The following is a 12682-nucleotide window of genomic DNA, read 5'->3' as shown; positions in this document are numbered from 1 at the left end:
TAAGCATTTCTCTTACTAGCAAATGACTTAAAGGTGAAAAGGCACAGACAGGCAAGGTTATAAAATATAACCTTAATTTATATAAGATTTAACATGATTGAGCTCCCTCACACAAATTCTATAATTAGGCTTTCAGTTTATATAGTCATAATTTTTCTTCATTTCAAACATCACGAGAAGGAAGTAGTACAGCCTTTTACTATGAGCTTTTTTTTTTTTTTTTTGAAATGGAGTCTCGCTCTGTCACCCAGGCTAGAGTACAGTGGCACGATCTCGGCTCACTGCAACCTCCACCTCCTGGGTTCAAGCAATTCTCCTGCCTCAGCCTCCTGAGTAGCTGGGATTACAGGCGCCCGCCACCACGCCTGGCTAATTTTTGTATTTTTAGTAGAGACAGGGCTTCACCAGGTTGGCCAGGCTGGTCTTGAGCTCCTAACCTCAAGTGATCTACCTGCCTTGGCCTCCCAAAGTGCTGGGATTAAGGGCATGAGCCACCACGCCCAGCCTGATTTCTTTTAAATAACTTTTTAAAACTCAAAGAAACCCACAAATACCTTCAGCAAATTTCTTTCGAGGTGACATTTATCTTTGGACCAAAATAGTGCCACCCCTCCCTTTTAACTGGCCTACATATTGCCTCATAAAAAAGGCGGAATTCTATTTGGTAGTCATTTCATGGATAAGGTGACTTTGAGGTAGGCAGACTTCTCTATAAAAGAGTAAGGTCTGGAAACATGCAGCTAAAACTCAAGGAGACTAAACCCCTCAGAATCTAATTATTGTTTTTCAGTGAATTTCATCCAAATATTAATAAAATTATATATCAACAGCATGAGTTTGTTAATTACAGATCATGAACAAAGTTATCAATGACTAACTGAAGCACGTTTCAATATAAATATTAGGCCACAAAAATGTTATGACATATAGTTATTGGTACCTTTTTCACTTGCTTTTATAAAAACAAAAAACTGGGCTGGGTGCAGTGGCTCATGCCTGTAATCCCAGCAATTTGGGAGGCCGAAGCAGGCAGATCACAAGGTCAGGAGGTTGAGACCATCCTAGTTAACATGGTGAAATCCCATCTCACTAAAAATACAAAAAAATTAGCCAGGTGTGGTGGCACGTGCCTGTAGTCCCAGCTACACGGGAGGCTGAGGCAGGAGAACCACTTGAACCGGGAGGCAGAGGTTGCAGTGAGCTGAGATCGCAGCACTGCACTCCAACCTGGGTGACAGAGCAAGACTCCATCTCAAATATAAATAAATTAAAATAAAATAAAATAACAAAAAACTAAAACTCACTGATAATCATCAACTAGAAAAAAAATTTAATAATGAAGAAATCAAAAATAACTAAGGAAAAAATTAAACATACTTTCCAACTTGATTTTAGTTTAAGTGAATTGTAAATGTTAACTTTTAAAATTAAAAACAAATGCAATACTGAAGGATCATAAAAACACATGCCAAGGTTTTGTCATTCAATTCTAAAACTTAATATTTATATCTGCCAAATACTAACTCAACTTCCTTACTAGTATTGTTCAATCTACCCAATTCAATGTTTGCTGAAATTCATAAGCATTTCATCTTACTTTGAAATTCAATTTTCAGGCTGGGCACGGTGGCTCACGCCTGTAATCCCAGCACTTTGGGAGGCCAAAGAAGGCAGATCATCGGAGGTCAGGAGTTCGAGACCTGCCCAGCCAAAATGGTGAAATCCCATCTCTACTAAAAACACAAAAATTAGCCAGGCGTGGTGGCGGGCGCCTGTAATCCCAGCTACTCGGGAGGCTGAGGCTGGAGAATCGCTTGAATCTGGGAGGCAGAGGTTGCAGTGAACCAAGATTGTTGTGCCACTGCACTCCAGCCTGGGTGACAGAGTGAGACTCCATCTCAAAAAAAAAAAAAAAATTCAATTTTTGTAGTATACACCTCGATGATTTTCTTTGCCCTTCATTTTCCATTTACTAAATATATGAACTATCAAAACATAAAGCTGAACTATCAAAACATAAATCCATACTATCTAAAGATAGCTGAAATCATTTTTGCTTGCACTTTTACTTTTAAATACAAATATATTTTGAAGTATGCTTATTTGTGTAATTACAAATATTTCTGAATGCCATGACTTCACGTAGATGTGCAAACATCTAACTACCACCTCACAGGTATGCAGTTTTTAACAGAAACTACCAAACTGCCCTCCAAAGTAACTGAACTAGTAATTTATACTTCTATTAGCAATGCAAGAGTTCCTATTTCCCAATCACTTGATTTAATATCTGCCAATCTGACAAGGGGAAACTGACCTCATTGTTGCTTTAACAGAAGACTTTCAATATTGCATCCTGTATGAATTATCTATTTTCCAACAGCATACATATGCTGGTATTTTTCCAGCCCAATTTCTGTTATGTATCTGTTTTCCTTTCTCATTAAAAAATAAATGTCCAAATAAAAAAACTTAATAACGCCCCTGTACCTCTATCCCTCTGACTCTTCCTAGGGACTCTTCACTAAGATAGGATATATACTTCTGGACTTTAAGGAAATAAGTATAACCAGCTTGACAGAGAAAAGTATGATAAAAATGTCCATATGGGCAAGTGCTGGCATAAACCATAACATAGTTTGTGACTTTAATATAATGCTCATTCCAGTTCCTGTTGGTTTTCTGGAAGTAGAGTGATATTTTCAAATTAAAACTCTAAAATTAATCTCATAACAGCATGCAAAATAGGTTGAATTGGAGAAAAGAATATTGGGGTACAGACTTAAAATCTGAAGTCATCGGATATGTGGCGACAAATGTAAGAACAGAGCTTTAGATTAAGAGATGAAGTATTACCTACACAAAGATGAGAGTCAAAGCTGAAATAAGGGATATGCTGTTAACAAGGGAGACAAGTGGGAAAGGGGCAAAGGCCTCAGCCTCAGGGTTCACCCAGTAAGGAAATCCAAAAAGAATTAGGAAAGAAGAGAGAACAATTTTGAAAATGAAGAGAGACAAGCAAAGTTGGTTTTCAAGATGACAGAATGAACCATAACAAAATTAAGTAAGATCACTATAGAGAAAACTGAGCAAATATCATTACTTTTTTCTATATGATATTAAGATGTTCCTATCCTAAACTACACTAAAGTTGTGTAATGGAAACAGCATAGTCTAAGATGACTTTAATTCAGAGTTTATGAAAAAAAGGTAAGGTAACTTGCTTATATCCCACCTCCTTTCAGAATATAAAGTAAATAAAATATAAAGTCAGGACCAAGGAAAGGAGGAAACGCAAATATCTCAGTCATGTGAACTGATGAAATTGGTGTGGTTAAGCATCAAAGTTACTCTGAACTTATTTATCAACAGAGCAAAAGGTAAACAGTGCAACTCACATAGTTTCATATAAGACAGATGTATAGCAATTTCTCAAGATAAACATTTTTATGGAAACTAAAAACATTAAAAACCTTCATGTGCAAGCCTGAAATTCAAAGGTCAATCTCTTTAACAGGCTTTACAAAAATGAAGCAGCAATTTTTTCTCATTTATTTAATAAATAGTTATGTGTCATTTAACACACGCCAAATACTGTTCTAAGCCTTTTACAAAATGTTAATTTAATTTTCTCATGGTTATTTCTTAATAATACTACATAAAATCTGGCACAGTCCTGAGTGAGTGCTAGCATACCAGGTGGACTGCTGATTGAGGGATGACCTATGCTTTGGAGGCTAAGCATTAGAAAGGATAACAGGATCAACTGGGAGCTTATCTCCCAGGATAAGAGAAATGTTTGTCACATAAAGGCAAAATGAAAGGAGCCAAAAGAGGAAAGCTACATTTGGAAACCAGATCATCCAGGAAATAGAAACTTTAACCAATTAAAATACTTTCTTCACAACCTTGAGGCCATTGCTAAAAGGTGACTTGTATTAAGAAGGCAATGAAACTAGAAACTTCTGGACAAGTAAATCACAGAAGAAGCTCAATTTCCTATTTGACAAGTGGGAAAAAGGAGAGGCACTAGAGCCACTGCAGAGACACAGACCTGAAGACATAATTTTACTAGAAAGCAGTTCCCATCCTGTAGCCTTTAAGATTAACTTTTAAATGGTAGTGACTGCATTTTGCAATTCTGTAACTTGGGCACTTGTATGTAAACTCGTTACTTGCTTGGTAAACCCGATGATGTTAAAGTGAGTCCCAGATGAGATTAAGTATCATACTAGTCCCTAAAACATGAGAGAAGTACAAATTTAACAGGAGTATAGCTTTTCAGAACTTGAAAGGATTTAAGTCATCTAACCTAAGATATTAAATAACTTGTCCATGCTCAGGACGCTATTTTGTGGCACAAAACCAACATCACAAAATACCACAAATTTCGCCCTTCATCAAGTGCTTTTTTCAAATAATCTTTTTCAGTATAGGAGAAGAACTTCAGGAAAGTTTTTGGAAGGTCCCAACTTCAATTACAGGAAAACATCAAGCAGGCGTGAGATTGAAATTATAAGAATGTTCTCACTTTCAGTTTGACTCTAGAGCTGGAACTCTAGAGCTGGAAATAGCAGCAGAAATAAAAGGGAAGCAAAACAGGTTAGAGTGTCAGCGTACAAAGCCAGAAAAACAGGTATAATGAAAGCAGGCCGGTAAATTTTTACCCATTTTCGGAAAACAAAGTGGTCCATTTGTATTACATAAGACTAAAATATTTAGGAGACTGCTTTGCATATTGTTTAAGAAAAACCAATTTTGCTTTAAGACTAAACTACTGCGCTGTACACATACAGGATGAGTCAACATCCTATCACAACTAAGTCACAAAACCTACTTAACTCAGATTTTTCACTGAGTTAGTGTATTATGTCACATTTCATCTTGGCTATTTAACTTTTATTTCTAAAAATCTCCCCATCTCACGGAAGACCTGACAGGCCAAAGCTGGTCCCTAATGCAAACAGGTGGTCTATACTGTGTGCCCCATCTTCTCGGCCACATAACCCGATTCCTCCTAATCTCACTTCTGAAACATTGTTTCCGGTGCCCCAGATGGCTCTACACGTGCCTGATGTAGCCACTTCAGAAATATAAAGAGCTCTCTGTCACATCTGGTTTCCAACGGGATGATGGCAGAAACCAAGGGAGGGCAGGCAAAGCGGAAACGAGCCAGGAAAGGCGACAAGTCAGGAAGGTAAAGGCTCTGCTGAAAGCCCAACTCCTGAATGTCACTAGGTGGAGATGTTCGTGCGGCATCGCCCACGAACGGCTGGGGCGGGCGGCCAGGCGCTGCAGCCGCGAGCCAGGGAGCTGAGCACGCGGCGCGGGCAGGGGAGCGGCCTCTCTTGCGCTAGGACGCCAGGCGAGCCCATCAGGCCCCACCGCGGCCCCACCCGGGCGACCCCCGCCGGGGGCGGAGAAGGGAAGTGGGAGCCTGGCGGAGAGACGCGGGCGGGGAAGGCTCGGGCGGGGCCGGGCCTAATCACATGGCGCAGACGGCGCAGGCCGCCCGGCACCTCTTTCTTTCTCTTTTCTAGAACCTCGGTTCCTATCCCGCCCCACCGCAGGTCCCCACACACCCCGAGCCTGGGCCCCTAGCGGAATGAGGCCTCCTGCCCCTCGTGGAGACACTCACTTTTCACCTGAGGCCACCAGCTCTTTGCCCTCGCTGTTGCCAAACGCGTCCGTCTCCCCGGGGCTGTCCTTGGGGCCGGGCGCCGCCGGGGCAGCGGGTGGCGACACCCCGGGCTGCGGATGCGTGCTCCCCTTGCCCAGCTCCTGCAAGATCTCCGAGGGAGAGCTGGACAGGCCCCGCACAAGGGGCCCCGCCGGCCAGCCGCCCCCGCCCCACCACGGGTGGAGTCGCGCGGCGGCAGCTGGGCCCGCGGCCGGCCGTCCCCCGCTTCGGGGACGCCGGCACAGGGTGACCAGGGGCTGTGCCCGCCGCAGAGTCGCGCTCACGCCGGCTGGCGACCGCAGGAGCAGGTCCCGCAGCATCGCCGAGCCTCGCAGCCGCATCATACCGCCGGGTCCGTCAGCGGCCGCTCAACAGAGGAGGATGCTCCGGGCGTGGGCTGCCGCTTTCCTCGGGGAACGCGGTCTGTGGCGGGGCAGTGAAATGACAAGAGGAAAGGGCAGCGACGTGGGTGTGGTTCTGGCTCGGACTCCCGCAGCGGATGCGGGTGCTGCTGCTGCTGCTCCTGCTGCTGCTGGTCCGTAGGTTCGCCGCGACCGGTTCTCTTCACACCGCCTAAGGCTCTGCACTGAGGCTAAAGCGCAGGGGAGGGCTAGAGACATTCGGCTCTCGCCGACGACCCGCCCCCTTTGCCCGCTCCGATTGGCTGAAATCCTCGACCTCTCTTTTGATTGGCGATTAGGGCAGTCAAATTTCTCTCGGCTCTGGGTGCGCGGAGAGTAGGGCGGGGGATTGGTGGGGAGCGGGGAGAGGAGTCAAACTGACGTGTGCAGCGGATGAGCCAGGCCCGGCTCCTCAGTAGCCGCTTTCCGCGCGCGGTGCCAACTCCGAGGCTAGCCTAGTTGGGTACTAGGGGCTCTGGGTTCTCGTATTTGTGAAGCGATGGGCTCCTCAGCTCCGGGGATTCGAGCTGTTGGGGAGACTCATGGGCGAGAGCCCCCGCAGCCGAGGGCTGTGAGGTCAGCAGGTTTGGCGGGGCTGAGTCTGGCCGAGCTGTTGGAGCTCGACCGGTCCCAGCTCGCATCTGGCTCCCAGGTCAGGGCGTCTGCGAATCCTCCGAGAGCAGCCCCGGACGAGCTTCATCCCTCTCCCAAATGTAACATTTGCTTGAAACTTTCCATGATTGGCTACTACCCAGACGTGAAATGTTTTGGAAAAAATGAGCACAATCCTTTCAGCTATGTGACTTAAGCCAATGGAGGGTGGAGGTGGGGGGAGGACGACGAATGGGGGCGGTGCGGAATCCAGAAAACGACAGCTTTTTAAAAATTAATTTTTAAATGTACACCGATACTTCAAAAATAGTTTTGAATAGCAATGACTCCGTTAACGCTAGTTTGCTTGAAAGCAAAATTGTAGATACTTTTCTATTTTAAAAACTGCTTCACTGTTTTTAAAATAGAAGCGTTGGAATACGGGTTCTCTAAGTTATTTCAGCATCACTTTATCCATTTATCCTTTTGGACCTGTGGAAAAAGAGCCAAGAACCTGATAAACTGAGTTGTTCCCTGAGCCTACATACACATTCCATTCCAGGACAAAAAAATGTTTTTAGACGATTTCCTGAAACAATTAGGTTTAAAAGGCGTAGATCCACGGAGTTTAGTAAGATGTTTTGGGGATTGGTGTGTCGTTATTGTGTCGTGTGTGTGCCTTTTGAGAAAGGGTCTCACTCTGTCGCCCAGGCTGGAGTGCAGTGGCGTGATCACGGCTCAATGCAGCCTTGAACTCAGGGGCCCCGGTGATCCTCCCACCTCAGCCACCACCTGCTAATTTTTTTTTTTTTTTTTTTTTTTTTTTTTTTTGTAGAGATGGGGTTTCGCGAGGTTGCCCAGGCTGGTTTTGAGGGATCCGCACCCCCTGAGCCTCCCAAATTGCTGGGATTACAGGCGTGAGCCACCGCGCCCAGCCTAATGAGATGATTTTATGAAACTAGAAGGTGTATGTCAGGTGCGTCATTAATTGATCACCGGATTTAGTAATCTAATGAACTGTAAAATATTTTAATAGATTAATAATTAGGAAATCTGGCTGTACCCACAGGTTATGTTGACCTTTGGCATGTTACAGCCTTGCTGTGTTTTAAGTTTTTTTTTTTTTTTCTATCTGCTCTTTAACCAGAAGAACATGGAAAAAACTATCATGTGTAAAACATAGTCACCTTTTTTATTAAAAAAAAAAAAAAAAAAAGGGCAGTTAGGACAATGGCAAACTACTTAGATGGCTTTTATTACTAATGTTACTTGTCCAAAAATGTTGATGAATCCAAGTAATGATATATTCAGGAATAGAGACATCAAGTTTCGGAGGAAAGGTAACAAATATTACCCCTGCCTAACCCTGACTTGTTAATGACTTGCAAACTTTAATATTGTCCAGTATCTTAGCTGCAATTAGTTATCAATTTTAACTGCCTCCTTTTTCTCAACAACAGGAAGCAACTGACAATCCAGTTACTATTTTCCTCTCAGTTTTTCCCTTAATTTCTCCGAGTTTCTTGAAAATTATTTTAGATATTTAAAGGTTTAAAGGCTTTATAGTACACTTAACAAATAAGAAAGCTAACCTAGTAATAGATTATTTTCTAGAGTTTCTAGTTTCTAGAGTTTTATTTTGTAGTAGTTTCTAGACTTTCTGCTTTTGGGGAGAATGGACAGATATTACTCCCAAAATCTGGAAGAATTGAGTTCACTGAAATTTAACCCCTTGTTTGAGAAGGCTAATGAAAAGGTTATAGACAGCCAAGAAACTATTCTAAATTGAATAAAAATGTGACTCAATACTTTCATTTGATTATTTTCTTCATCTTATATAATTTTTTAATCTTTAAAGATATTTTTATTCTACAACTTTGTAACCATTACACAACTTTGGAGTTTCCGTTATGTTAAATTGAATCATATCATCACGTAAAATAAACTCATGTAATCATCATGTAAAACATATAAAAATATTTGTATACATACAATAAGTAGTCCACCAAAATATCTGCAAATAGAAAAAGGCTCTCCACATTAACTATGGTTGAGTTGTCAAATCTACTCTTAGACTTCCTTTTTGCTTCTAAGTGCAGCTACACTACAAAGAGTTGCTGTCCCATAGCCATCATGAGGTAATCAACCATCAAAGGGAATAGTTGGAATTTATGCACTTTGTTCCTATTCTAACTTGAAGAAGGGTTCCTGTGCTTCTGTGTTCCTGAGCTTCTCTGTTCTGTCGAAAATTACAGAAGGCTAATGTTTCAAGATCATAATAAAATCCATGTATAGGCTGGGCACGGTGGACTCATGCTGTAAATCCCAGCACTTTGGGAGGCTGAGGCGAGCGGATATCAAAGTCCGGAGATTGAGACCATCCTGACTAACATGGTGAAACCCCGCCTGTACTACAAATACAACAATTAGCTGGATGTGGTGGCATGCACCTGTAATCCCAGCTACTCGGGAGGCTGAGGCAAGAGAATCCCTGGAACTTGGAAGGCCGAGGTTGCAATGAACCGAGACCACGCCACTGCACTCCAGCCTGGCAACAGAGCAATACTACATCTCAAAAAAATAAATAAAATAAAATAAAAAGTATATATATATATATATATATATATATATTCCAGGTTGTGCCTTCACAAAAACTTATTTATTATTTGTTGACCTAGAACTAAAAACCAAGTAATTCTCCTTTGACTAACAGCTTAAAAGAATTGCCTAAGCCTTTTTTTGAAATTCTTCTGTTTGGAGAATAGAGCAAGGTTCAGGAAACCTCTAAACAAGCTTCTGCTACTACTTCCCTTTCTTCTGTTGGTTTCCTGCTTTAACTGGCCAACTTCCTAGCCTCGCTGATAAGCCCTGCCAAACATGGCTTATTTTTCCAATACTGAATATAGATGTGTACTAAAGTAAGTACGGTAAATCCTTCATGTATAAAAAGGGGATAACATGGCCAGGCAAGGTGGCTCACACCTGTAATCCCAGCACTTTGGGAAGCCGAGGCAGGTGGATCACCTGAGGTCGGGAGTTCAAGACCAACCTCGCCAACATGGTGAAACCCCGTCTCTACTAAAAATACAAAAAATTAGCCAGGCATGGTAGTGCATGCCTGTAATCCCAGCTACTCGGGAGGCTGAGGCAGGAGAATCGCTTGAACACAGGAGGCAGAGGTTGCAGTGAGTCGAGATCTAGCCATTGCACTCGAGCCTGGGCTATGAGAGCAAGACTCCATCTCAAAAAAAAAAAAGGGGGGGATAATATTGGTACTTACAGGGTTGTCATGTGGAATAAATAAACAACACATATAAAGCACCTAGAATATGACAGTAGCACTCTGTAAGTGTTATAGCTATTGTTATCAAACCATGGGTAAATAAATTTTGACATGCAATATGATCAGTTTTTACATTTATTATTGAAAAGCCAAACAGGATTGTTTTAAATCATCTAATAATAAAATATTATTTAAGGGGAACCTAGAGATAATTTACTTCATTTTTAGAAAATAAACCAGTAATTTTCGAAGTATCTTAAAATAGAAAAAGACAAAGACAGTCAGATTAAGAAAAGCTGGGCTTGGAGGACAGGCACGGTGGCTCACGCCTGTAATCCCAGCACTTTGGGAGGCCGAGGCGGGCGGATCACAAGGTCAGGAGATCGAGACCACGGTGAAACCCCGTCTCTACTAAAAATACAAAAAATTAGCCGGGCGCGCTGGCAGGCGCCTGTAGTCCCAGCTACTCAGGAGGCTGAGGCAGGAGAATGGCGTGAACCCGGGAGGCGGAGCTTGCAGTGAGCCGAGATGGTGCCCAAAGTAACAGCTATTCACAAATAGCTAAAAAAATAAATTCCAGAGAAGGAAGAATCGCTAAGAAAGCAGGCCTCAAATATACATGTCATATACAAATACCTTAACATTTAGCAATTAAATCTAAAAATATATCATTTGCCATCTATGTAAATGAAAGTATACCTCTGTTCATTGTGACCTCATATAGAATGACAACAGATTTTCATCAAATTTGAGCAGCATATTTGAATGATCTGCCTTAAAATACTAACTATATGAAGTTCTTTTTGAGAGTTTCCTGGTGGCTGTAGTGGGGGTTGGGTGGGAATCAGCTATTTTTCTCCACTTAGAGTAATATGATGAAGATTTCAATTAGTTGAGTTTGTAAGGTAATATTGTTTATATTTATACCAGCATTATATTTATGGGAACTCCAAATATTAATTTTTCAAAATGATTTTAATCCTTATTTTTCTGTGGATTCATACTAAAAATAAATCAGGCTAAACCCCAGCCTAGAGAAAAGAAAGTCTTTCTTGTATATTACCAAAATCTAAAAAAAAAAAGGATTTTGTACATAGTCCAAAAGTCAGTCAAAAGGATACCTGCCTGAGAATGAAAACAACCTCTGTGGTAGATTATATTACTATTCCCAAATATTTTTGTCCCTCCCACTGGGCAGACTTTACCTCCTCACCTTGAATGGCAGTCTTGGCCTTGATTTGTTCAATGATATGTGACAGGAAGTGATATGCCACTGCTGAGCATAAACTCACTTGGTTCTGTCATCTCTCTTTTCCCTTTTAAACAAGAATGGCATGTCCCAGAGAGGGGACGCTTCTTCCCGCCCCCCTGGCCCCTGCAAACCCATCACAGGGGTTGGTTCTAGTCCAGTCCATGAGAGGGTGCTTCTTTACCTGGGTCTCAGAATATGGAACAAAGCTGACAATGACTTTGGCTGACAACAGCAAGAGAAATAAGCCTTATTTTAAGTCATTTAAACTTGAGGGTTATTACCATAGAATGACTTAGTTGGTTTTTTTTTTTTTTTTTGAAACGGAGTTTCACTCTTGTTGCCCAGGCTGGAGTGCAAGGGTGCGATCTCGGCTCACCGCAACCTCCGCCTCCCGGGTTCAAGCGATTCTCCTGCCTCAGCCTCCCGAGTAGCTGGGATTACAGGCATGCACCACCACGCCCGCTAATTTTGTGTTTGTTTGTTTGTTTGTTTGTTTGTTTGTTTTGAGACAGAGTCTGGCTCTGTCACCCAGGCTGGAGCGCAGTGGCCGGATCTCGGCTCACTGCAAGCCCCGCCTCCCGTGTTCGTGCCATTCTCCTGCCTCAGCGAATGACTTAGTTTAAGCTGACTGATATATCATCCAATTTGAGTGAAGAAGACGTAGTAGCCAGTATACAAATCTGTATTATGAAGAAGAAGATTGGGGAACTCTAAAAGATAGTCAGTCAACCTACAGAGCAGTTGAAACAGTACCACTAAGTGGGACTGCCTGTCAATAGGTATTCTTTTTCAGGTACAATTAAAACCAAAGCTCAGGTAGGAGACATTTAATTGATAGTTCAATATGTCATATGCATTTGGACACGTTAAGTGGAGAAAATTAGCAGTGATTTGAAGTATGAACCCGATATCAATTATGCTGTGGTTAGTTTTATGCTATGAAATCTAATGGTAGTTCAGCATCTAACATTTGTCACATTTTACAAGCCCTGAAAAAGAAAAATGAGCCAGGGCTTTTATCTATTTATGCTCATACAATGGTAAAATCATATTACCAGTTCAGAAACCAATTACTGAATTCTGCTGAAATCATTATTTATGGAACTAAATATAAAATTCAGAGTCTACAATAATGTATTTGGATGTACCAGGGTAAAGAGGAATCAGTATTCATCCTCTGGAAAGCACGGGTTCCTTCAAACTATATTTTCACTTTTCAAGCATCTGACATTTGCAGTAAGCATCTGGTTCTCTCTATCCATTTAGAAGGTATTAGAAACAATGCTACAAATCAAGGGTTGGTTTGTGATCAAGCTGCTTCTCATAGAGATAACACCAATGTGTGTTCTGAGGCAGAGCTTTATTCACATGTACCCTAGATAGTACAACAAACAGTACAATATATTTTTTAAACTGTAGAAACAACCTAAATGTTTATCAGCAGGATCATGGATTAACATAACATGGCACACATT

General features: G+C 41.9%; 1 protein-coding gene across 4 annotated transcripts in view; it reads right to left on the bottom strand.

Moving 5' to 3' along the window:
- LOC105468205 (glutaminase) overlaps positions 1–6272 on the bottom strand; it is a 92480-nt gene extending 86208 nt beyond the window's left edge. For 2 of the 4 annotated variants that reach the window (XM_011718257.2, XM_011718258.3), the window contains exon 1: positions 5639–6271. In XM_011718257.2, coding sequence (XP_011716559.1) covers positions 5639–6024 — 386 coding nt within the window. In that variant the 5' untranslated portion in view covers positions 6025–6271. Of the gene's footprint in view, positions 1–5071; positions 5290–5638 lie in introns of those variants that run through there. The other 2 variants (XM_011718259.2, XM_071073103.1) reach the window with 2 other exon arrangements.
- Positions 6273–12682: the final 6410 nt, after the last annotated feature.

Source organism: Macaca nemestrina, chromosome 11, assembly GCF_043159975.1.
Source record: "Macaca nemestrina isolate mMacNem1 chromosome 11, mMacNem.hap1, whole genome shotgun sequence".
Lineage (NCBI taxonomy): Eukaryota > Metazoa > Chordata > Mammalia > Primates > Cercopithecidae > Macaca > Macaca nemestrina.
Note: the sequence above shows the minus strand (reverse complement) of the source record. Positions and strands in the feature narration are given on the sequence as shown.